Source organism: Heteronotia binoei, chromosome 19 (genome assembly GCF_032191835.1).
Source record: "Heteronotia binoei isolate CCM8104 ecotype False Entrance Well chromosome 19, APGP_CSIRO_Hbin_v1, whole genome shotgun sequence".
NCBI classification, from domain to species: domain Eukaryota; kingdom Metazoa; phylum Chordata; class Lepidosauria; order Squamata; family Gekkonidae; genus Heteronotia; species Heteronotia binoei.
Window position 1 is genome coordinate 13,290,048 of NC_083241.1, and position 26,748 is coordinate 13,316,795.

Here is a 26,748-nt window from a genome sequence, read left to right on the forward strand (position 1 = left end):
TAGTTTGGTGTAGTGCCAGTTTGGTGTCGTGGTTAAGGGTGTGGACTCTTAACTGGGAGAACCAGGTTTGATTCCCCACTCCTCCACTTGCACCTGCTGGAATGGCCTTGCATCAGCCATAGCTCTGGCAGAGGTTGTCCTTGAAAGGGCAGCTGCTGGGAGAGCCCTCTCCAGCCCCCCCACCTCTTAGGGTGTCTGTTGTGGGGGAGGAAGGGAAAAGAGATTGTGAGCCGCTCTCTGTCCTTGAAAGGGCAGCTGCTGTGAGAGCCCTCTCAGCCCCACCCACCTCACAGGGTGTCTGATGTGGGGGAGGAAGGTAAAGGAGATTGTGAGCCGCTCTGAGACTCTTGAGTGGAGGGCGGAATATAAATCCAATGTCGTCGTCGTCTTCTTCATACTAGGCCACACACCCCTGATGTATTGGCTCCATCAGGGGTGTGTGGCCTAATATGCAAAGGAGCTCCTGCTAGAATTCCCCCCCCCCGGTTGTTCCAAAAGGAAGTGAACCCCACTAAGAGGAGAAACGTTAGCAATCTCATTCTCCGGCATTGACAGTTGTGCTGCTCTCGAGTGGTGAAGTCATTAGCTTAGATTTCCTGTGTGGAAGCCCAAGCTACCCGCATCAAGGGTTCCTTTCTTCGGTCAGAACATTGACGCCCATTGATGCTCTGCCATCGTCCATTGCAAAGATGCCTGGGGCCCAAGTTCATTATGTGCTGACTGTTATCTCTGTGTGGTTTTCTTTAGCTGCCGTGGAGAGTTGTTCTCTCCCCCCCCCCCCCCCCCGCTGAATGTTTCTCTTTGTCCGATTAGGTTGATTCAGTGGAGTTTAACGTCTGGGATATCGGAGGTCCCGCCAGTATGTCGACAGTCAATCAGTGTTTCTTCACAGATAAGGCATTGTATGTTGTTGTCTGGAACTTGGCGCTGGGAGAAGAAGCCATTGCGAATCTTCAGTTCTGGCTGCTGAATATCGAGGTAAGGGAGAAGTCGTTGCTGACGTGCCGAGAAGTTGCAGGTATCGATAGGCACGTTTTAGTGTGGCATGGATAAAACACGGGTAGAACTTTGGTTGGGTTTGACTGTTCATCTTGGGCAGGGGTGGCCAAACTGTGGCTCGAGAGCCATATGTGGCTCTTGGAGCCTCCATTGACTGGCTTGGAGAAAGCATTTCTCTATTTAAATCACTTGTACAAGCCAGCTGGCGGCTTGAAGAATGCATTTAAAATTGCTTTATTTCCACCTCTCTCTCTCCCTATCTCCCTATCTATCTATCTATCTATCTATCTATCTATCTATCTATCTATCTATCTATCTATCTATCTATCTATCTATCTATCCATCTATCTATCTATCCATCTATCTATCTATCCATCTATCATCTATCTATCATCTATCTATCTATCTATCTATCTATCTATCTATCTATCTATCTATCTATCTATCTATCTATCTATCTATCTATCTATCTATCTATCTAACTATCTATCATCTATCTATCTATCTATCTATCTATCATCTATCTAACTATCATCTATCTATCTATCTATCATCTATCTATCTATCATCTATCTATCTATCTATCATCTATCTAACTATCATCTATCTATCTATCTATCTATCTATCTAACTATCTATCATCTATCTATCTATCACCTACCCTCCTTCCTTCCTTCCTTCCTTCCTTCCTTCCTTCCTTCCTTCCTTCCTTCCTTCCTTCCTTCCTTCCTTCCTTCCTTCGTTCCTTCCTTCCTTCCGACATTCGTTCTATGTGGTTATTACATTAAGCAAGTTTGGCCACCCCGATCTTGGGCTTCTGACAAGCGGTGCATCGAAACCAGAGATGCCTGGGCTTGCATTGTCCTGGTTGTTTACTGCACAAATGCCTGTTGGAACACCACAGCACCTGTATAGCAGTCTCCCAGTGTGTATGAATCAGCCGTCTGAGCAGACCTTGAATTCAGCAGGAGCTCACAGGAGTACAACTCCTGAACCTTTCCGAGGATTCCTCCTCCCCACCTACCTTGTCCATTGAATAGTAGGTGCAGCTGCATAACAACCCCTGGATTGGGAGAGCGGGCAGCCAGCCAGCCACCAGGGACTTTGCCACACCCCCAGCAGCCCTCATTAACCCCTGGAGAAGCCCACACCACCCTTTCTCCACTTCTTATGGGATTCTGGGTGGTGGGTGGCTTGCTGGCCTTTTGACTGTGCTGGGGGCAGCCCAGGTGAGCGAGGCCTGCTTGGGCTGGTTGGGTTTCTAGCCAGCCCAAGCAGGCCTCGCTCACCCAGGGCTCTTCTTTCTTGCATTGGGTTGCTTTTGGCTGGTGGGGGGGGATGTGCTAATGAGTTATGCTAATGAGCTCCACCACCTATTTTTCCACAAACGAGCCCTGCATCTGAGAATTGGCAGTGGTGTGGAGGTCTGTTCCCGCTCAAGTTCAATGAGTTCTGTGGACTCCCTCACCTCTCCAGCTGCTTCCCCATCCAAGGTTTTGTCTTCCTTGGTTCCAAATCGACACATCTTATTTTGGCGCTTCTGTATGATGTTGTGTTGCAACAGCCCTGTTTCTGGGTTTTCTCCACCTTCAAGCCACTGTTTCCCAAGCCTCCTTGACTCTGCTCTATTTGAAAACAGCATAATCCAAGAAGGTTAGCATGCTGTTGGCAAGTAATAATGTGAATTTCTCTGCCCTGCAAAGATCCTGCCCACGTTGGCCACATTTTCCAACCAATGTTCCCTCTAAGCTGCAGAGTCTTGTGAGCGACGATTCTGCTTTGTGAGCTAGTGGCATTAAAGCTGTGAGCTAGTGGCATTAAAGTTGTGAGCCACTGCATAAAATTATTGTGCTCTGGGGTTAATTTTCCTGAGCTAAGACAAAAACATGTGAGCTGGGGACTAAAAATCTGTGAGCTGGCTCATGCTAACTCAGCTTAGAGGGAACACTGTTTCCAACCATTAGCCCCATTTTCCTTCTTTTAGAGGGGAGCTTCTAACCAGCGGAAGCTGGATTCAGGTAGCCGGCCCAAGGTTGACTCAGCCTTCCATCCTTCCAAGGTCGGTCAAATGAGTACCCAGCTTGCTGGGGGAGGGGAAGCATAAAAGACTGGGGAAGGCAATGGCAAACCACCCTGTAAAAAGTCTGCCGTGAAAACGTTGTGAGAGCAATGTCACCCCAGAGTCGGAAATGACTTGTGCTTGCACAGGGGACCTTTCCTTTCCTTCTACACCACCAGAAGGATTTCCAAAGGTCTTTAGAAAGACTGGTGATTGTTTTAGTGTTACAGTGATCTATTGCCTTTACCTACTTCCAGTGTTACCATAAATCACTACTGGTGTTATTATTTCACTGTAGGTTTTATAGTCACGCAATCCTGGATTTACTAAAACCAATTTTGGCAGATTAAGAAACTGCTTTCTGAGCAGGAAACTCATACATTATTATTGGCTGGTGTTGACCAAAGAGTCCCTGTACAAAGTAGCTAAATTTTCGTCCTCTGCTAAGATAATACAGGCACCTTGTGCATCGTTCTCTTTCCTAACCTCTAACCCTTTGCATTGCCTGGGTGTACTAGGATGAATAACGTAGGCAGAGATGTGATTTCAGGTTGTTCACTAGCATTGTTTGTTCCGCATCCGTATGTCTTGCGGGCTACACAATAAAAATTGACTTGACTAATAGAACCATGAAAGCGCTATAGCACATGCACGAGGAAGGGACAAAAATGGTGGGGTGTGCATGTCAAGGGTCGTTTTGTAGAAAAATAGGTGGCTGGGCTCATTAGCACCTCATTAGCATACGCCACACCCCCCCACCAGCCAAAAGCAACCCAATGCAAGAAAAGAGAGCCCTTGGTGAGCGAGGCCTGTTTGGGCTGGCTAGAGAGCCAGCCAGCCCAGGCAGGCCTCACTCACCTGGGGCTCTCCTTGGCCACCCCCAGTCAAAAGGCCAGCAAGCCACCCGCCACCCAAAATCACATAAGAAGTGGAGAAAGGGTGGTGTGGGCTTCTCCAGGGGTTAATGAGGGCTGCAGGGGGTGTGGTAAAGCCCCTGGTGGCTGGCTGCCCTCCTAATCCAGCTGCACCTGCTGTTCAATGGACAAGGTAGGTGGAGGGGAGGAGGAGGGGGAACCATCAGAAAGGTGACGTCCTGCTGAATTCAAGGCCTGGTACATGTCAATCGATTTTTCTTTCCGTGGCAAATGAGTCTGCTCTCTGGCAAAGGCATTGGATACTGAGGACCCCCAAGTGGCCTGTATGGTTTGGCTTCTCCCTCATAGCTCAAGGAGCCAGTGTGGAATCTGTGGACCACATTGGTAAGGGAAAGGTTGGTGGGGGGGAAGCTGGAGGGAAAGTGTACAGGAAATTCCTATGTGTGAAAGCTCAAGTTTCAGTGGTTCTGCGTTTGCAGGACCAATGAAAGCAGTGCAGGGAATCCTCGGTGGGTTGTAACAGATTCAGGTGGGCAGCCATGTTGATTTGAAGCAGCAGAATCAAGTTCAGATCCCGTGGCACCTTTAAGACCAACAAAGTTTTATTCAAGGTATAAGTTTTCGTGTGTACGCACACAAAAGGGTGTCTGTTGTGAGGGAGAAGGATAAAGGAGATTGTGAGCCGCTCTGAGACTCTTGATATTCGGAGTGGAGGGCAGGATATAAATCCAATATCTTCTTCAGATACATTGAAGTGGAAGTTACCCGTCTGTACATATAGGTGGAAGATGAGCACCAAACTAGCATACAGCATCATGAAGATGTTTTAGCAGATTCAGAGACCAAACAGGAATAACAAGCTTAGTTTATGTGGTTAGTTTGTTTGGGTTTAATTCCAGGGAAAACATAGTGAAGGAAATATATCAAAATCGGAAGGCTGATGGACAGATGTACCCTTCTTGATTGTGGAATGCTGACAGTAATTGACTCAGACCTGCCATTTCGCTCCATCCATCTGCTCTCAAACATGGAGGTCTTTGGTCCTTGAATCTGACATCTTCAGTACGTTGTATGCAGATTTGCTGCTCATCCTTTACCTATATGTGTGGACTGGTAACTTCCATTTCAATATATCTGAAGAAGTGCACATGTACAGAAAGCTTATACCCTGAATTAAAACTTTCTTGGCTTTCAAGGAGCCACTGGACTCAAACTTTGTTCTGGGAGGAAGCAATTTCTCTTTTCCTTCTTCCTCCCACTCCTGGATAGGTGCTATTGGACAATAACTAAGTCCCGGAACAAAATCCACAAAAGCTCTCGGCCCTCAGATGTTTTATTACTATGATGAGTGTTCATGGGGCAGTGGTGGTCTGGCAGTGGATGTTGTGGGGGAGAATAAGTACCTCCCAGTCCGCAGAAAAATTTTGCTTGAACACCTGGAAGCAGTTCTGACTTGCCCCAGACATTCAGGCTAAGTCCAGGTCTTCTGTAATGTTGCTGCTATTCAGGGCTCTTTTTTTTTTGTAGCAGGAACTCCTTTGCATATAGTTTATGGTTTATTACAGGGGTGGCCAACGGTAGCTCTCCAGATGTTTTTTGCCTACAACTCCCATCAGCCCCAGCCTACAACTCCCATCAGCCCCAGTTGTAGGCAAAAAACATCTGGAGAGCTACCGTTAGCCACCCCTGGTTTAGAAGATTTATATCCCGCCCTCCCCGCCGAAGCAGGGTCAGTCCACAGCCCCTGAATGTAACCAATCCTCCAAGAGCTTACAGGGTTCTTAGTGCAGGGCCTACTGTAAGCTCCTGGAGGATTGGCTACATTAGAGGCATGTGACCTAACATGCAAAGAAGTTCCTGCTACCAAAAAAAAAAGAAAAAAGAAAAAGCCCTGGCTGTGATTGCACACAACTGAGTGTGTTCTTTCGCTTTATCGGATTGGAACCCAGTCCAGTAGAAGACGCAGCCAAACCTATTTTGTATGAATAGCCCAGACTAGGCCAAGTTCAGGAGAGCTCAGAAGCTAAGCAGGATCGACCATGGGTAGTGCTTGGATGGAGACCACCAGTTAGGACGGAAGAAGAACTGTGCAGAGGCAGTCAACAGCAAACCACCTCTGGACAACTTTGGCCTTGAAAGCCCAAGGAAAAGGAAAGGTCCCCTGTGCAAGCACCAGTCGTTTCTGACTCTGGGGTGACATTGCTCTCACGTTTTCATGGCAGACTTTTGACGGGGTGGTTTGCCGTTGCCTTCCCCAGTCATCTACACTTTCCCCCCTGCAAGCTGGAGACTCCTTTTACCGACCTCGGAAGGATGGAAGGCTGAGTCAACCTCGAGCCAGCTACCTGAAAACCCAGCTTCCGCCGGGAATCGAACTCAGGTCATGAGCAGAGCTTAGGACTGCAGTACTGCAGCTTTAACACTCTGCACCACGGGGCTCTTTGAAAGCCCAAGAGGGGGCACCATAAGCCAATAACGACTTAGCACTGAATTTTGCAAAAGCTTCCTTTAAGGGCCTTGCACAGACCTGGAAAACCTTGACCCCGAACTTCTGTTTTTCCAGGCCAAGGCTCCGAATTCAGTGGTGCTAGTTGTCGGGACGCACCTCGACTTGATCGACACCAAATTCCGCGTCGAGAGGATCGCTACCCTGAGAGCCTACGTTCTGGCCATCTGCCGATCTCCTTCCGGCTCAAGAGCCACTGGCTTCCCTGATATCACTCTGAAGAATTTACAGTAAGTCCAGTGAGATTTCCCCCCTTTTCTCAGAAGCAGCCAAGCTGGCTGCGAGGACTCGGCCATTTGTAGCCCTAGTCAGGAATGTTGGTAAAATGATCGCACCTACCCTAGAGTAGACCGTATGGTGAAAAAGTGAAAAGGCAAAGCTCATGGTTACCCCGAATACTCGGGGAACGCCAGCAGCATGCATGACTCGAAATGAATCTGTGATTGTATCGCCATCTCAATATTGTATATGCGCCTGAGGAAGCTCGCTGGGAAAGTGTGGATACTGGTCTGCCGTTGCACTTTTCCATCGAAATCGGGACTGGGCTGCACCTCTATGCTGAGCTAAGACGACTGAGCTGCACTCTTTTGAGCGGATAAGTTCTCGGGGCATTTGAAGCGTTGGCTTTTTTATAAAATAACATTTCTTCGAGTCTGCATTTTTTTGCGAATTGAAACTGTTGCACGGTATGCAAGCATATGAGTATGAATTTCTACCGTTTGTGAGCACTTTGATATTTGAAAATATTGAAAACTTTTTTTGCAGCAATCGACCGTGAGCTTTGGTAAAATGATCGCAGCCGGGGCCGGCCTCAAGGCGTCCGGCACCCAAGGCAAGGCCCAGCCCTGCCGCTCGCACCCTTCCTCCCTCACCCCAGGCGAGGGCAAGTGCGCCACCCAGCCGCCGTTGCTCAGCCTGGCTGCCGTCGCTTCTAGAAGGGCGGGTTTTCCCCAAACCCAGTCAGCTGTAAAAAGGTTGCAACTTGCTAACCTTCAGTTTATTCAGGCGTGTGGAGGTAACCAGGCAGTTTGAAATTACATTTAGGCCTTGGGAGAGCCAGTTTGGTATGGTGGTTAAGTGCGTGGACTCTTACCTGGGAGAACTGGGTTTGATTCCCCACTCCTCCACTTGCAGCTGCTGGAATGGCCTTGGGTCAGCCATAGCTATCGCAGGAGTTGTCCTTGAAAGGGCAGCTGCTATAAAAGCACTCTCAGCCCCACCTACCTCACAGGGTGTCTTTTGTGGGAGGAGATAAAGAAGATTTTAAGCCGCTCTGAGATTCAGAGTGAAGGGCAGGATATAAATCCCGTCTATTCCTATCTTGCGTGCCTCGATCCCTGAGCCACGCTAAGGGTAGGGAATCTCTCTCTCCTCGCGGTTTCTCTCTGCAGCGAGCTCTCGTGTAAGACCCTGGAAGGCCTGGAGGGATTCCGCCAGCTGGTCTGCCGCATCACTTGTGACATGAAGGACGCTGGCAGTTCGATCTGCTCCCAGAAGCTCGTGGGAAGACTGGTGGGTATTCTTCCTTGGCGGAGGGAAGCTGCGTCGGTTTGGCTTGGCTTTCCTGATAGGAGGGCTTCTCATCAGACGAGGGTAATTCTTATCAGAGGGTCGGATCAGCCGCTGTGTCCTCTGACCTGCATAGCCCAGGCTAGACTGATCTGCTGAGCGCTCTGAAGCCAAACAAGGTTGTCCGTTGGATGGGAGACCATCAGGGCTTTTTTTGTAGCAGGAACTCCTTTGCCTATTAGGTCACGCACCCCTGATGCAGCCAATCCTCCTGGAGCTTACAGTAGGCCCTGTACAAAGAGCCCTGTAAGGAATTCTAGCAGGACCTCCTTTGCATATTAGGCCACACACCCCTGATGCACCCAATCCTTCTGGAGCTTCCAGTAGGCCCCGTACAAAGAGCCCTGTAAGGAATTCTAGCAGGACCTCCTTTGCCTATTAGGCCACACACCCCTGATGCAGCCAATCCTCCTGGAGCTTCCAGTAGGCCCTGTACAAAGAGCCCTGTAAGGAATTCTAGCAGGACCTCCTTTGCATATTAGGCCACACACCCCTGATGCAGCCAATCCTCCTGGAGCTTCCAGTAGGCCCTTTACAAAGAGCCCTGTAAGGAATTCTAGCAGGACCTCCTTTGCCTATTAGGTCACGCACCCCTGATGGAGCCAGTCCTCCAGGAGCTGACAGTCGGCCCTGTACAAAGAGCCCTGTAAGGAATTCTAGCAGGACCTCCTTTGCATATTAGGCCACACACCCCTGATGCAGCCAATCCTCCTGGAGCTTCCAGTAGGCCCTGTACAAAGAGCCCTGTAAGGAATTCTAGCAGGACCTCCTATGCCTATTAGGCCACGCACCCCTGATGGAGCCAGTCCTCCTGGAGCTTCCAGTAGGCCCTTTACAAAGAGCCCTGTAAGGAATTCTAGCAGGACCTCCTTTGCATATTAGGCCACATACCCCTGATGCAGCCAATCCTCCTGGAGCTTACAGCAGGCCCTGTACGAAGAGCCCTGTAAGGAATTCTAGCAGGACCTCCTTTGCCTATTAGGCCACGCACCCCTGATGGAGCCAGTCCTCCTGGAGCTTCCAGTAGGCCCTTTACAAAGAGCCCTGTAAGGAATTCTAGCAGGACCTCCTTTGCATATTAGGCCACACACCCCTGATGCAGCCAATCCTCCTGGAGCTTACAGCAGGCCCTGTACGAAGAGCCCTGTAACGAATTCTAGCAGGACCTCCTTTGCCTATTAGGCCACGCACCCCTGATGGAGCCAGTCCTCCTGGAGCTTCCAGTAGGCCCTTTACAAAGAGCCCTGTAAGGAATTCTAGCAGGACCTCCTTTGCCTATTAGGCCATGCACCCCTGATGGAGCCAGTCCTCCAGGAGCTGACAGTAGGCCCTGTACCAAGACCCCGGTAAGGAATTCTAGCAGGACCTCCTTTGCCTATTAGGTCACGCACCCCTGATGGAGCCAGTCCTCCTGGAGCTTCCAGTAGGCCCTGTACAAAGAGCCCTGTAAGGAATTCTAGCAGGACCTCCTTTGCCTATTAGGCCACACACCCCTGATGCAGCCAATCCTTCTGGAGCTTCCAGTAGGCCCTGTACAAAGAGCCCTGTAAGGAATTCTAGCAGGACCTCCTTTGCCTATTAGGCCACGCACCCCTGATGGAGCCAGTCCTCCTGGAGCTTACAGTAGGCCCTGTACAAAGAGCCCTGTAAGGAATTCTAGCAGGACCTCCTTTGCATATTAGGCCACACACCCCTGATGCAGCCAATCCTCCTGGAGCTTCCAGTAGGCCCTTTACAAAGAGCCCTGTAAGGAATTCTAGCAGGACCTCCTTTGCCTATTAGGCCACGCACCCCTGATGGAGCCAGTCCTCCTGGAGCTTCCAGTAGGCCCTTTACAAAGAGCCCTGTAAGGAATTCTAGCAGGACCTCCTTTGCCTATTAGGTCACGCACCCCTGATGGAGCCAGTCCTCCAGGAGCTGACAGTAGGCCCTGTACAAAGAGCCCTGTAAGGAATTCTAGCAGGACCTCCTTTGCATATTAGGCCACACACCCCTGATGCACCCAATCCTTCTGGAGCTTCCAGTAGGCCCTGTACAAAGAGCCCTGTAAGGAATTCTAGCAGGATCTCCTTTGCCTATTAGGCCACGCACCCCTGATGGAGCCAGTCCTCCTGGAGCTTACAGTAGGCCCTGTACAAAGAGCCCTGTAAGGAATTCTAGCAGGACCTCCTTTGCCTATTAGGCCACACACCCCTGATGCAGCCAATCCTCCTGGAGCTGACAGTAGGCCCTGTACAAAGAGCCCTGTAAGGAATTCTAGCAGGACCTCCTTTGCCTATTAGGTCACGCACCCCTGATGGAGCCAGTCCTCCAGGAGCTGACAGTAGGCCCTGTACCAAGACCCCGGTAAGGAATTCTAGCAGGACCTCCTTTGCCTATTAGGTCACGCACCCCTGATGGAGCCAGTCCTCCTGGAGCTTCCAGTAGGCCCTGTACAAAGAGCCCTGTAAGGAATTCTAGCAGGACCTCCTTTGCATATTAGGCCACGCACCCCTGATGGAGCCAGTCCTCCAGGAGCTTCCAGTAGGCCCGGTACAAAGAGCCCTGTAAGGAATTCTAGCAGGACCTCCTTTGCCTATTAGGCCACACACCCCTGATGGAGCCAGTCCTCCAGGAGCTTCCAGTAGGCCCTGCACAAAGAGCCCTGTAAGGAATTCTAGCAGGACCTCCTTTGCCTATTAGGTCACGCACCCCTGATGGAGCCAGTCCTCCAGGAGCTGACAGTAGGCCCTGTACTAAGAGCCCTGTAAGGAATTCTAGCAGGACCTCCTTTGCCTATTAGGCCACACACCCCTGATGCACCCAATCCTTCTGGAGCTTCCAGTAGGCCCTGTACAAAGAGCCCTGTAAGGAATTCTAGCAGGATCTCCTTTGCCTATTAGGCCACACACCCCTGATGGAGCCAGTCCTCCAGGAGCTGACAGTAGGCCCTGTACAAAGAGCCCTGTAAGGAATTCTAGCAGGACCTCCTTTGCCTATTAGGCCACACACCCCTGATGGAGCCAGTCCTCCAGGAGCTGACAGTAGGCCCTGTACAAAGAGCCCTGTAAGGAATTCTAGCAGGACCTCCTTTGCCTGTTAGGCCACACACCCCTGATGTGTTTTAAACAATTTATTGGTAGCATATGGTTACAAAGCTTATCTATTTCTTAATTTTTTCTTTTTTCACATTAACCCATATGACATTTCCATCCCCCCTCCCTCCAATGTTGACTTCCCCGAGGTTATAAGTTCAAATCCATACTAAAGGCACTTCTGATTGCTCAAAGTTCCGTATATATGCCACACACCCCTGATGGAGCCAGTCCTCCAGGAGCTGACAGTAGGCCCTGTACCAAGAGCCCTGTAAGGAATTCTAGCAGGACCTCCTTTGCCTATTAGGCCACACACCCCTGATGCAGCCAATCCTTCTGGAGCTTTCAGTAGGCCCTGTACAAAGAGCCCTGTAAGGAATTCTCGCTGGACCTCCTTTGCCTATTAGGCCATGCACCCCTGATGGAGCCAGTCCTCCAGGAGCTGACAGTAGGCCCTGTACCAAGAGCCCTGTAAGCTCCAGGAGGATTGGCTACATCAGGGGGTGTAGCTTAATATGCAAGGGAGTTCCTGCTGCAAAAGAAGCCCTGGAGACCGCGAAGGAAGTCTGTGCAGAGGCAGGCAATGGCACGCCACAGCGTAAGAGCCAGCAAGGTGTAGTGGTTAAGAGCAGTATCCCCTCTAAGCTGAGTTAGTGTGAGCTAGGTCAGTTTTTAGCCTCCGGCTCACACATTTTTGTCTTAGCTCAGAAAAAAACAGCCCCAGAGCAGGCTAATGTTATGCAAGAGCCCACAACATGAATGCCCACGAAGTAGAATCCTCGGTCACCAGACTCCGCAGCTTAGAGGGAGCGTTGGGTAAGAGCGGTGTGCTCTAATCTGGAGAGCCAAGTTTGATTGATTCCTCCCTTCTGTTCAGCATGGGTGACCTTGGGCCAGACGCGGCTCTCTCAGCTCTCTCCGCCCCACCTGGCTCACAAGGTGCCTGTGGTGGGGAGAGGAAGGGAAGCTGACTGTTAAGCCGCTTTGAGACTCCTTAAGGATGAGAAGAGTGGGGCGTAAAAACCGACTCTTCTCCTCCTTCAAACTATCTCTGGATGTCTCGTGCCTTGAAAACCCCACGGGGTCTCCCTAGCTTGATGGCGAAGAAACCAAAAATGGGAACAATCCCATAAATCCTGTTCAGTTGTTACCATTTGGGGATTCCGTTCTGACATGATGTGCTACATCTCCTATCAAGTCCCCTTAGGTTAAGAACATAAGAGAAGCCATGTTGGATCAGGCCATTGGCCCATCCAGTCCAACACCCTGTCGTACAGTGACAAAACAAAAACAGGTGCCATCAGGAGGTCCACCAGTGGGACCAGGACACTAGAAGCCCTCCCATTGTTGCCCCTCCTCCCACCAAGCAGCAAGAATACAGAGCATCAGTTGCCCCAGACAGAACATAAGAGAAGCCATGTTGGATCAGGCCAATGGCCCATCCAGTCCAACACTCTGTGTCACACAGTGGCAAAAAATTTTATACATACACACACACTGTGGCTAATAGCCACTGATGGACCTCTGCTCCATATTTTTATCTAAACCCCTCTTGAAGGTGGCTATGCTTGTGGCCGCCACCACCTCCTGTGGCAGTGAATTCTACATGTTAATCACCCTTTGGGTGAAGAAGTACTTCCTTTTATCCATTTTAACCTGGCTGCTCAGCAATTTCATCGAATGCCCACGAGTTCTTGTATTGGAGAAAGGGAGAAAAGTACTTCTTTCTCTACTTTCTCCATCCCATGCATTATCTTGTAAACAGAGAGTTCCAACAATACACTGTGGCTAATAGCCACTGATGGACCTCTGCTCCATATGTTTATCCAATCCCCTCTTGAAGCTGTCTGTGCTTGTAGCTGCCACCACCTCCTGTGGCAGTGAATTCCATCTGTTAATCACCCTTTGGGTGAAGAAGTACTTCAAAAGCCATCATATTCCCACCACCTCCCCTCACTCAGTACTGATGAATGGGCCCAGGGGGCTTTAACAAAGTGATCTGTCTTCAATATAACATAACAGATACCGAGGAGTTACCTGCGCTTCCGAAACTCCATCATAGCCGAACAACAGGGAAGAAGCCAAAGCGACAGCGTCCAGTACCTAACCGACAAGGAAATAGAGAACATCGTAGAGCAAACTCCAGGAAATGACATCAAGGACTATGAGGATTTGCAGTCTGGTATGGCTCTGTGGGGAGTAATGTCCCGAAATCCAAAGTTTTCTGAGTCAGAGCAAATCTTGCCTACAGTGAACGCGCGTGAAGCTGCCTGATAAGGTATCAGCAGGGCTTTTCTTGTAGAAAAAACTCAGCAGGAACTCATTTGCATATTAGGCCACACACCCCTAACATCACCATTGTTTTACACAGGGCTTGTTTGTAGAAGAAGCCCAGCAGGAACTCATTTGCATGTTTGGCCACACCCCCTGACACCAAGCCAGCCAGAACTGTGTTCCTGCTCCCAAAAAAAAAGCCCTTGGTTCATCATTCCTTGGGGAGGAATAGCTTGCTTTGCCAGGCTTTCACAGCAGAGCTACTGAGCCAAGCCTCTCTTCCTTCTATTGGCTGAGGCTCCTCCCCCTCCTGGTCTCCTGGGGAAGGAAGGAAAGAGGCGGTTCCCTGGATCCCATGGGAGAGATACAAAGAAAGCACTTTTAAGACCAACGAGTGCTAATGTTTCAAGCATGTTTTAAACCGCCCTGAATCTGCTGCGGCAGGGAGGGCGGGATATAAATCCAATAAAATAAAATGTTTAAAGTTTGTTTTTTAAAAATATCTTTAATCGTGTTTGTCTGTGTCCTTTATAAAGTTTATATCTCTACTACCTAATCTTAAATAGGCACACCCATGGCCTGGCCCGACAAGTTCTCATTTATGTCAAATCCGGCCCTCATAACAAGAAGATGATATTGGATTTATATCCCGCCCTCCACTCAGAGCGGCTCACAATCTCCTTTACCTTCCTCCCCCACAACAGTCACCCTGTGAGGTGGGTGGGGCTGGAGAGGGCTCTCCCAGCAGCTGCCCTTTCAAGGACAACCTCTGCCAGAGCTATGGCTGACCCAAGGCCATTGCAGCAGGTGCAAGTGGAGGAGTGGGGAATCAAACCCGGTTCTCCCAGATAAGAGTCCGCACACTTCACCACTACACCAAACCGGCTCTCATAACAAATGAGTTTGACACCCCTGGCCTATGGGGTTTCTGTAGACAGCAAAAAAATAAGTGATGTAAAAACCCTCAGGGCCGGGAGAGAATTTGCCAGTCAGAGCAGATCTGACTTAGTAGAAGGCAGTTTCATGTGTTTTGTTTTTAACTGTACCAATTCTTTGTTGCTGGGTTTTTGCTGTTTTAAAGCTTGTGGGTATCACTGTGGATTCCAGCACATTAAGATACAGGCGGACTTACGAACATTTTTCGATAAGCACACAATAGATTTGGTTTTGTTTGCTCTGCTCCCCCACCAGACCATGGCATTTGTGGCCAAACTGTCTTCCCTTTTTCTCCCCAGCCATCAACTTCCTGATAGAAACGGGGACTTTGCTGCACTTCCCGGATACAAGCCACGGGCTGCGGAACCTCTATTTCCTCGACCCGGTCTGGTTGTCGGAGTGTCTGCAGCACATCTTCAGCATCAAAAGCTCAAAGTCGGTTGCCAAGAACGGAGTGATCAAAGCCGAGGACCTGCGGATGCTCTTGGTGGGGACGGGCTTCACCAAGCAGACGGAAGAACAGTATTTCCAGTTCCTTGCCAAGTTTGAAATTGCACTCCCGGTAGCCAACAACAGGTACACTGGTAATTGTCACCAGACATGTGGCTAAACAGGACAGATGGAAACACAGAGAAAGAGAGAGATGCAGTAGCTCCCATTTTTTAAATTGCATCCACTTAGGCAGCTAACTAGACAACAGGTGTGTGTGGGAGGGGGGGACGGCATCAGTGGGTTGGATCCTGCCAGCATTTTCATACCTTGTTGCTGTAGCACTGATTCCCCATGACTTTTGTCCTCCCTTTTTCCATCAGTGGAAAAGCTGGTAAGATCCCACCTGCTGGATTTTAGGTCTCCAGATCCTACCCGATGCAGATTTGGTGATCCTGTTGGGGTTTACAGATACTTTAGCAGAGTTGTGTGGAGAGAACCACAAATAAACAAGCCAGGTTTTGGCTTAAGAATAAAGTAGTTTACTTTTACTGTGAGGAAAAGGTAGACTGGGATTACTAGAAAACAAAAGAAGGATTCATTATCCTATCTAGTCTCTAGACTACGTCTCGACTCTCTTGAGTCCGAACTCTTAACTGCATGGAGATCTGAGGGCTTTACACAAAGGGCAATAAAAACTGACCAAATGGTTTCCCCCAGACCACCTCCCAAATATATGGATTAGCCTATTAGGGCTTTGCTTCAATGGTCACTATACATATTGACACCTAGCCTGAGCAGGAAGTACGTGCAAACATTCTCATTGGCTATACCTCTCATTGGCGAAACATCAGCATGCATATACATTCATTTAATTAACTCTTGACAACAGGAAGTGAAGTTGCATCAGAAAACCCAACAGATCCTGCTCTGTAACATACAGGCCTCAGTTCATGTTGGGGAGGGGGGGGGTGCTCATTTTGGGCAGAAGCTCACAGGAGTGGAGCTCCGGAACCTCTAAAGCGTATTTTGCTCTTTCTTTCTTAAAAAAAGGTGAAAGTAGTCCCCTCTGCAAGCACCAGTTGTTTTCGACTCTGGGGTGACGTTGCTTTCACGACGTTTTCACTGCAGACTTTTTAACTGGGTGGTTTGCCATTGCCTTCCCCAGTCATCTACGCTTTCCCTCCAGCAAGCTGGGGACTCCTTTTACCGACCTCAGAAGGATGGAAGGCTGAGTCAACCTCGAGCAGGCTACCTGAACCAGCCTCCGCTGGGATCGAACTCATGTTGTGAGCAGAGGGCTCTGACTGCACTGTTCAAACCCCTATGAGAATTTTGCGGAACTCTTAAGATTTGACAAACTTTCTAATATTTCCCCCCACAAAACATGGGAAAAATAACCAAAACGTATCCAGCAGACCGATGGAAATCTTCATCATGCCACTGTGGCCACATAGGAGAAAGTAATTTTAGGAGTATGATGGCAGTAAGGTTTTATTGCGACAGTTCTAATTCAGGAAGCATTTTAAGGTAGGCGCTAAACTGATACAATTTAGTGCAGCTTCTGGTGATGTCAGGGGGGGGGGGTGTGACATCTGCAACAGAGTTGTGCTAATGAGCTCCGGCAACTCTTTTTCTACAGAATGACCCCTGCTTAGCCCTGTCCGTTATGAGCCTCTGGGGACACCACAAAGTCCTCCTGTTGGTTAGAGATTTAAAGTGTGCATTGACTCACATATTGAATGCTGCAAGGGAGAAATCCGTGTAGCCGTACCTCTTTGCAGGTGAAACAAAGCCGGGGGAATGATTCCCCCTCCTTCAGCTCACACATTGCAAACCTGTCTTTCATTTTCTAATCACAAAATCATAGAAGAAAGGCTCCATTGTGTGTGTTTGCACACGCCGTGTAATTGGCTGCTTATTCTTTTGCTTTTTAAAGCCATTTTCCCTCTTCCGTTCTGCACGCGTTTGTATTTTTGGTCGTCAGCCTTTGTTCTTAGCTACTTGAATAAGAGAGAGAAAGAGAGCTTGGAATTGCACAGATGTTCATCTGCGTTGCTGTCGTCCTTGCCTTAGTACAAACTCCCGCACGCACGCACTTCAGAAAAGTTAATATGTTTGGCCACTGCAAAGCGTCTAAAAGCCATTCTTAGTTACTTGGTTCGAATAGGCTGTGTAGCTACAATTGTTCCTGCTGAATTGTGTCAAGGATTTGGACGACCTGGTCCCCCAAAAAGAATTTCAGAACAATCAGAACCATCTTTTTTGGCGAAAGGGCTGTGTCAATATTTGTCTTCAGTTATTACTTTTTTTAAAACAAGCTTTTCTGTCACTTCTTTTGCCTTAGGGAAAGTAGTTGAGTGACAGAAGCTGCTGACCACTTTGCCCCCACCCTCAGGTCACCTGACGCAGGCCCTGTGCGTCTTCAGTTTCCGGTTAACCCCTAGCTTTCCGTCACAGAACCCTTCATTTTCTTTTTGCACTTGCAAAAAGCAATCACTGCAAAGGAAACAGACTTGTTTTTTCCCCTTCGTGACCCTCTCTTCTTTTGAGACCTTTTTGATGCTCATTCGGACAAAGTCTCATCGGCTTATTTGACATTTTCGCTACGGTTAGTTATTTCTGACAGGTTCTTGTCAGTCACTCTCTGGATGGCCTAGAGGCAGAGGATTTGCCACCCTGTCATCCGCTGGAGAAGCTCTTGTCAGTTTGGCTGCCAAATGTAATCGGGACGTTCCGAGATGTTTCTGTCAACGAATGCTCAAGCACAGAGCAAAATGAGCTTTCTGCACTTGATTCTGTTGTAGAAAAACATGGAGTTCTTAACAGGCACAAATATTATTGTTTTTAATAATAGACCCCCATGGTATAGTTCAGGGGTGTCGATCTAATTTGTTACGAGGGCTGGATCTGACACAAATGAGATTTTGCCGGGTTGGGCCATATATGTCATAAAATGTAATGCCAGATAGTGGAGATATAAACTTTATAAAGCACACAGACAAATACAATTAAATATTATTATTTTTTTAACAAACTTAAAACATTAGCGCTTGTGGTCTTAAAGGTGCTTTCTTTGTATCTCTCCCATGGGATCCAGGGAACTGAGCAAAGGAAGCTCCGGCTCTTTCCCTCCCTCCCCAGGGGCCAGGAGGGGGAGGCGCATCATGCAATAGAAGGAAGAAAGGCTTGGCTCAGTAGCTCTGCTGTGCGATTGAGAGAGCCTAGCAAAGCAAACTGTGATGCAGAAGGAAACGAGAGAGGGAGAAGGAAGCAGATGACATCGTCCAATAGAAGGAAGAGAGGCTTGGCTCAGTAGCTCTGCTGTGCGATTGAGAGAGCCTGGCAAAGCAAGTTGAGATGCAGAAGGAAGCGAGAGAGGGAGAAGGAAGCAGATGATAGGAGCCCTCCAGGGGCCTGATTTGACCCTCAGGCTGCATGTTTGACACCCCTGGTATAGTGGCTAGAGCAGGAGTAGGGAACGTTGGCTCTCCAGATGTTTTTTTTGCCTACAATTCCCATCAGCCCCAGCCATTGGCCATACTGGCTGGGGCTGATGGGAGTTGTAGGCAAAAAAACATATGGAGAGCCAACATTCCCTACCCCTGGGCTAGAGTATCAGATTAGAATTTGGGAGAGCCATGGAAGACCACCATTCGCTCTCAGCCTAACCCTACCTTCGAAGGATATTACTTTGAGGCTAAAATGGAGACGGGGAGAAGGATCGGAGCATTCCCAGGGCTCCTTTCAGACCAACACCCATAGGGCAAAATCCTGCCCATTCTGAGTGTTTTCAGTGGGTAATGCAGCAATGGAATTGGCTGCCTGGAGAGGTGGTGAGCTCCCTCTCACAGTAGTATCAGGAAGAACAGTGATCAAGGATGCTCCAGGTTGATCCTGCATTGACGGGGTTGGACTAGATGGCCTCCGTGGCCCCTTCCAGCTCCGTGATTCGGTGATTGTGGTCCATCATAATCAGGATCTGCAAACCTTTGCACTGAATACAGAGCCAAGGGATAAACGAAGAGTCACTATTAAAAAGCCCATCCACCCCAATGATACTTTACAACTTAATATTCCTGATAACTGCTGTATAGATTATCAGAACCAGTTTGGAATAGTGGTTAAGTGTGCGGACTCTAATCTCGGGAGAACCAGGTTTGATTTCCCCCACTCCTCCTCCATGTGCAGCCAGCCAGGTGACCTTGGGCCACCACAACTTCTCTCAGAGCGGTTCCCACAAGAGCAGCTTCTCAAAAGAGCTCTCTCAGCCCCACCTGCCTCACAGGGTGTCTGTTGTGGGGAGAGGGAGGAGAAGGAGATTGTAAGAGACTCTGAGCGAAGGGTGGGGTATAGATCCAGTCTGCTGCTGCTCCTCTTCTTCTTTTTCCTCTTCCTCCTTTCTCCTCCTCCTCCATACTGTTTCCATGGCCTGGTCATGTCCAGTGTTCCCTTTAAACTGAGTTAGCGTGACCTAGCTCACAGATTTTTAGCCTCCAGCTCACACCTTTTTGTCTTAGCTCAGGAAAAATGGCCCCAGAGCACACTAATTTAGGCAGTAGCTCACAAAGCAGAATTTTTCCTCACAAGACTCTGCAGCTTAGAGGGAATACTGGTCATGTATTAGAAATTAATGGTCATGAGGTCCCTCAATACATCGTAAATATACACAGGAGCATCCTCTCTTGATTGTTTTAGGATTCTGACATACATTTGCACATGCTCTGCCCTTGGATTCCTGGCAGCAGTTTTCCTCTCTCATTCCGCTTCTATAAAGCAAGGGTGTCAAACATGCAGCCCAGGGGTTGAATCAGGCCCCTGGAGGGCTCCTATCAGGCCCCTGAGTGACTGCCATCTGCTTCCTTCTCCCTCTCTCTTTCTTGCTTCTGCATCACGGCTTGCTTTGCCAGGCTTGCTCAATCATACAGGAGCTACAGAGCAAAGCCTCTATTCTCTCCATTGGTTGAGGCTCCTCCCTTGGGGAGGCAGGGGAGAGGAATGGCTTGCTTTGCCAGGCTCTCTCAATTGCACAGCAGAGCTACTGAGCCAAGCCTCTCTTCCTTCTATTGGCTGAGGCTCCTCCCCTCCCTCCCATCCCCTGGGGAAGGAAGGAAAGAGCCAGAGCTTCCTTTGCCCAGTTCCCTGAATCCTGTGGGAGAGATACAAAGAAAGCACCTTTAAGACCAACGAGTGCTAACATTTTAAGTATGTTTTATTTTCAGTTTTGTTTTTTAAAAAAGGATCTTTAACTGTGTTTGTCTGTGTTTTTTATAAAGTTTGTATCTCTGCGACCTAAATAGGTACACACACGGCCTGGCCCAACATGGCTCAGCCCAACAAGGTCTCATTCATGTCAAATCTGCCCCTCCTAATAAATGAGTTTAACACCACTTCTATAAAGCATCTCTAAGAAGCCCTTGACTCCCTGCAAAAGCCCTGCCTGCCTTTCCTTTCCCGTGCCAGTTCTTGCAGCTTCCTACCTTCCTCTCTAGCATCTTCCCTTAAGAGATCCCATTGTCTTTTTTAAAAGGAGCCTCATTTGGTTCCACCCTGAGCCATATCCGGCTTTGGAGCCGTTGGCTGCAGATCCCTGACCTAGAATTTTGTTGGTGGAAGGGTCTTCTGAGGACAGCAGCCGGGTCTCGTGCCCCAGGCTCGGGTGGAGCGGCATCCGGCAGCCGTGGAAAACCTGCCCTCAAGATGGGCAGCTGGCAGCAACTTATCACGGCTCTTTGCGGCGGGCTGAGGATGTCTACGCTGAGCACATGTTTGCCTGGAAGGGTGATCTTTAAATCAGTTGCAGCTTAAGGGAAAAAGAGGACTCTTTGAGCATCTCGAAGGGCGATTGCTGGTGGCACAAACATTCCTGATATTTCATTGTGCTCCAAAACCTTTCCAGCAGCCTTAGGTGTTTTGTCTCCTCCTCCGCTTTTCCTGCAACGTTGTTTTATGGGCAGCCGCCGTAGCTGCAGCATCCTACCGTCCTGTGCTGATCCGAAAGGCTTTTGGCTCTGCTACCGAAAGCAAAACACAAGAGGTTGTCTCCGGTGCACGCCCGGCATTGGCCGCTTGAAAAGCAAAACACAGCTGCGGCGCCTCATTGGAACGTTCGATGGTTTTGTTTTGTGTGTTTCAGTTATCTCCTGCCTCATCTGCTTCCTGCCAAGCCGGCTTTGGACATCCACGGCTTACGCCACCAGATGACCAACACCATCCAGAGGGTGTTCAAGATGAGTTTCGTCCCTGTCGGCTTTTGGCAAAGGTTTATAGCTCGGATGCTGATCAGTCTTGCAGAGATGGATCTCCAGGTAGGCAGCAGGTGCCCGTGCAGTGCGAGAGCTTAGAAAACAAAGCTGGTCTGGTGCGTAAAAAAATTGCAATAATTGCCCGCCTCTGCATAGACTTTCTTGGTGGTCTCTCATCCGAGTAGTAGCCAGGGCCGGCCCCGCAAGTTCTTCTCCATTAAACAAGGGATTAACAAGAGTCAGTTTATTAGAAAGAAGACATGGCAGACGAGTAGTCCTTGCTAAAACTGGCTTTGGTGGGCAAAGCCCCTCCTCATATACCTTACGACTGGCGGTTAAACATTTCAAAGCTCAAGGCGCCAAAAGCAGACATTCCCACCCCCAGAGTTCAGTCCCAGCAGCCCCTTCTCTGCAGGCGCAAGCCGTTCTCTGTGAACCAGATGACTCGACCTTGAGACGCTTAGCGACTCCTGGCGCTGGGCAAAAGAGTCTTCATGAATGTTACAATACAGTATGTGGGCAAATAGCAAGCAAGCAAAGCACAAAGCACCAAGGTTGCCATAGGGCATAGTTAACCGTACATCCTAAAAAGGTTACAGAAAGCCTTATGGCAAGAGGCACTCTTGACACCAAGCTCTGGCAAGCGTGGGCTAGTCAGGGCTCTTCAGGCTGCTGGTATGTTGCGTAGGCTGATGTTTATAGGGCTGAGCTTCGCATGGCCTTCCTAATATAGCGGGACTTGGGGGCCACTCGCAGAGAGCCAGCTGTGGTGTAATGGTTAAGGGCGACAGACTCTAATCTGGGAGAGCCAGGTTTGATTCCCCACTTCTCCACATGAGCCAGCTGGGTGATCTTGGGTCAGTCACAGTTCCCTCAGGGCTGTTCCCTCAAGAGCTGTTCTCTCAAGAGCTCTCTCAGTTTGTCTGGGCTTGATTCCCCACTCCTCCACATGAAGCCAGCTGGGTGATCTTGGGTCAGTCACAGTTCTCTTAAGAACTGTTCTCTCAAGAGCTCCCTCAGCCCCACCTACCTCACAGGGTATCTCTTGTGGAGAGAGGAAGGAAAGGAGACTGTAAGCCCCTCAGAGACTCCGAGTGAAGGGCAGGGTATAAATCCAATTTCTTCATCCTCTTCCCTATAATTTCTCCCATACTTCATATCCCCACAAAGTGTGTAGTCTGGTTTAGGTTATTTAAATCCCACTTTTCTCCCTAATTGGGATCCACAGTGCCTTATTTCATGGTTTTCTCCTCTCTACTCTGTCCCCACAGCAACAGCCTTGTACAGGAAGATGGGCTGAGAGGGTTTGACTGGCCAGAGGTCATCCAGTGAGTTTCCATGGCGGAGCAGAGATATGAGTCAGGTTATCTCCATATTCTAGTCCGACACTCTAACTCAGAGGTGTCGAACTCATTTGTTATGTGGGCCGGATCTGGCCTAAATGAGACTTTGTTGGGCTGGGCCATGCATGTCCCTATTTAAGATTAGGCAGCAGAGATATACACTTTATAAAGGACACAAGCACAATTAAAGATTTTTTAAAAAAATTAAAATAATACATGCTTAAAACATTAGCACTCGTTGGTCTTAAAGGTGCTTTCTTTGTATCTCTCCCATGAGATCCAGTGAGCTGGCAAAGGAAGCTCTGGATCTTTCCTTCCTTCCTCAGGAGGGGGAGGAGCCTCAGCCAATATAAGGAAGAGATGCTTGGCTCTGTAGCTCTGCTGTGCAATTGAGAGAGCTTGGCAAAGCATGCTTTTTCTCTCCCCTTTCCTTCCCAAGAGAGGAGCCTCAGCCAATGGAGAAAATAGAGACTTTGCTCTGTAGCTCCTGTGCAATTGAGCAAGCCTTGCAAAGCCAGCTGTTATGCAAAAGGAATCAAAAGAGAAGGAGAAGGGAGCAGACGACAGCCAGTTGTTTGGGGGCCTGATAGGAGCCTTCCGAGGGCCTGATTTGGCCCCTGGGCTGCATTTGACACCCCTGCTCTAACTGATTTCACCAAAGCACGTGGCTCTCACCCCCCACCCCCCCAGTTTTGTGTTTCAGTAGGCATTGTGGAACTACTTCATGCCTTCTACTGTGTGTAGCTTGGAAAAAAGGAGCCAGTTCACCAGTGTTAGGCCTGCAGAGTACCAATGAAATATTGCCACAAGAAACAAGTTGGGAATTTTAGGCAGTAGCTGCTGAGAGGTACTGATTTTTCCCTTAAAATTTTAACACCACGGAAGGTTGCCAGGTTTCAAACAGTAAAGCTGAGTGGAGATGAAAGGGTTAAACCTCGTCTCACTTACCTTCATGACCCTACGGCAAATTGTGGCTACACAAGCCTGCAGTTTGTAATTTCTCTGTGGAGCGAGATACTGTTCGTCATCTTGTTTGTGTGAACTCAAAAGGTTGCCGGCTTCCCAGCATCCCAAAACCCTTCTTTCTTAAAAGCAGTTCCCTTTAAGGGTGTGCTCCATTTTGAAAGCTGTTGAACTGGAGTAATGATAGCATTCATATTGCACCTTCAGTGTGCAAAACACTTCTGATGCATTATCCTGTTGTGGTCTTAACAACAACAATATTGTAAGGTAGGCCAGGAGTATTGCAGATGTGGAGGGGCTGAGGCTGAGGCTCATGTAGGAACCTCTGGTGAGCTCTTGGCAGAGATAAGACTCGAACCCAGCACTGCCCATTCTCTTAGCCATTAAGCCAGAGCAAATACAAGAACTCGTGGGCATTCGATGAAATTGCTGAGCAGACAGGTTAAGACGGATAAAAGGAAGTACTTCTTCACCCAAAGGGTGATTAACGTGTGGAATTCACTGCCACAGGAGGTGGTGGCGGCCACAAGTATAGCCACCTTCAAGAGGGGTTTAGATAAAAATATGGAGCACAGGTCCATCAGTGGCTATTAGCCACAGTGTATGTGTGTATATAACATTTTTTGCCACTGTGTGACACAGAGTGTTGGACTTGATGGGCCGTTGGCCTGATCCAACATGGCTTCTCTTATGTTCTTATGTGACACAGAGTGTTGGACTGGATGGGTCATTGGCCTGATCCAACATGGCTTCTCTTATGTTCTTATGTGACACAGAGTGTTGGACTGGATGGGTCATTGGCCTGATCCAGCATGGCTTCTCTTATGTTCTTATGTTCTTAAACCAAATAACGGAAGTTCTTTCACTGCTGGGATTAAGCCTAGATCCCATTGGTGGAGGATGAAACCTCCTGGAGGGCAGGGGTGGCATTCTAGCAGAAGCTCTTTTGCATATTAGACCACACCACCCTAATGTAGCCAATCCTCCAAGAGCTTACAAAAAAGAGCCTTGTAAATTCTTGGAGGATTGGCTGCATCAGGGGTGTGTGTGGCCTAATATGCAAAGGAGCTCCTGCTAGAATTCCACCCCTGCTGGAGGGTATCTGAAATTTACAGGCTGTGTCCCTAACCTGACTCCTCCCCTTTTCCAGCCCCATGGCGGCCATTTTGGTAGTTTTGAAACGATGTCAACATTGGTACTGACGGTTGAAAGGCAGGCCTTTCCCTTCTGTCTTGAGGCAAAGATTATGTTAGCCTGACTGTATCAAGCGTGAGAATCTCATTTAGCGATGTAACTGTATTTGGCATGTTAATTCTCAGCTCTGATATTGTTGGCTTTAAACTTCATTAGCGGTTTCTCTAATTACCTACCCGTACCGCGTTATCTCATTGTTATCCTGTCCTTGCTGCAGATTGTTCATTTGATTTGCCTCTATGGAGTTGACAGGAATAATGCTAAGATTCATGGTGCTCATGTCTGGCTCCTTTATGAATAAGCGTATCTTAATTTTTACAGAAACCACACATGACGAGTATTTTTTACAGAATAGCCCTCCAAGTATGAAAACTAAGAGTGACTAGAGTATTGGACTAGGATCTGGGAAGGTCGAGTTCCAATCTCTGCTCTGCCATGGAAGCTTGCTGGGTGGCCCTTGGGTCAGTCACGCACGCTTGGTCTTACCTACCTCACAGGCTTGTTAGAGTGAAGGAGGAGACAACGATGTTGTAAGCTGCTTTTTGTTCCCCATTACGGAGGAGGAAAAAGATAAAGGTAGTCCCCTGTGCAAGTACCAGTCGTCTCCGACTCTGGGGTGACGTCGCATCACGACGTTTTCACAGCAGACTTTTTATGGGGTGGTTTGCCATTGCCTTCCCCAGTCATCTACACTTTCCCCCCAGCAAGCTGGGGACTCATTTTACCGACCTCAGAAGGATGGAAGGCTGAGTCAACCTTGAGCCGGCTACCTGAACCCAGCTTCTGCAAGGATCAGTACTGCAGCTTTACCACTCTGTGCCATGAATTTAAAACAATAAGAACGTTAAGGTGTCAGGCCAGTGGCCCATCTAGTCCAGCATCCTGTTTTCCACGGTAGCCGGCCATTTGCCATAGAGAGCCAACAAATAAGGCAGAGACCAAGGCCCTGCTTTTCTGCACTTTGGTGACGGATAACCTCTGCACAATTCAGGGTTCAGGAAAGGATGGAGGAAGAGGAGAGGAAGCAAGTGCCAGCTTGTGGGAGGGATGAGATTTCCCACCCACACCATTCTCCTGCAAGTCCTTGCAGTTGTGGGTCCCCCTGTTGTCCTCATAGAATCATAGAGTTGGAAGGGATCCCCCAGGGTCATCTAGTCCAACCCCCTGCACAATGTAGGAAACCCACAAACACCTCCCCCTAAATTCACAAGATCCTCATTGCTGTCAGATGGCCATCTAGCCTCTGTTTAAAAACCTCCAAGGAAGGAGAGCCCACCACCTCCCGAGGAAGCCTGTTCCACTGAGGAACCGCTCTAACTCTCAAGAAGTTATTCCTGTTATTTAGTTGAAAACTGTTCTGATTTAATTGCAGCCCTTTGGTTTTGGTCCAAGCATCTGGGGCAACAGAAAACAACTCCACACCATCTTCTATATCAGGGTCCCCAAACCCCCAGTCCGCGAACCAGTACTGGTCCGTGGCCTGTTAGCAACCGGGACGTGAGTTGTATAATTATTTCATTATGTATTACAATGTAGTAATGATAATAATAAGAAGATGACATTGGATTTATATCCTGCCCTCCACTCCGAATTTCAGAGTCTCAGAGTGGCTCACAATCTCCTTTATCTTCCTCCCCCACAACAGACACCCTGTGCGGTGGGTGGGGCTAAGAGAGCTCTCCCCACAAGCTGCTCTTTCAAGGACAACTCCTACGAGAGCTATGGCTGACCCAAGGCCATTCCAGCAGCTGCAAGTGGAGGAGTGGGGAATCAAATCTGGTTCTCCCAGATAAAGAGTCCGCACACTTAACCACTACACCAAACACTTTAGAAATAAACTGCACAATTGTATCATCCCAAAACCATTGTGCACCCCCCCACGCACCAGTCCATAGTAAAATTGTCTTCCACAAAACCAGTCCCTGGTGCCAAAAAGGTTGGGGACCAGTGCTCTATATGACTGCCCTTCAAGTACTTGAAGATGGTGGTCATATCCCCTCTCAGTCATGTCCTCTCCAGGCTAAACATACCCAGCTCCTTCAGCCTTTCCTCAAAGGACTTGGTCTCCTTAATATTCAAGACCAAGTAGTCCCCGATTTGGGGTTGTAACAAGAGCTGTTCCAACAGGTTGTTAACTTGGAAGGAACCCTGGCTATTCAGGCAGTTAAGATGGTCCTAATAGGGTGTAAAAAAAATTATATCATGCCAGGAGAAGACGATAAGAAAAGAGAAGAGCCATATTAATGGCTCGGATTGCTAATAATTACAGAGGTGATGTGTGA

The 26,748-nt window shown here is 48.7% G+C and overlaps 1 protein-coding gene across 1 annotated transcript in view; it reads left to right on the top strand.

Moving 5' to 3' along the window:
* The window catches only part of LRRK1 (leucine rich repeat kinase 1), a 133,876-nt gene that overhangs the window by 69,842 nt on the left and 37,286 nt on the right, over positions 1-26,748 (top strand). The window contains exons 15-20 of the mRNA XM_060260081.1: positions 814-978; positions 6,497-6,669; positions 7,831-7,951; positions 13,105-13,264; positions 14,592-14,868; positions 20,858-21,029. Coding sequence (XP_060116064.1) covers positions 814-978; positions 6,497-6,669; positions 7,831-7,951; positions 13,105-13,264; positions 14,592-14,868; positions 20,858-21,029 — 1,068 coding nt within the window. The remainder of the gene's footprint in view (positions 1-813; positions 979-6,496; positions 6,670-7,830; positions 7,952-13,104; positions 13,265-14,591; positions 14,869-20,857; positions 21,030-26,748) is intronic.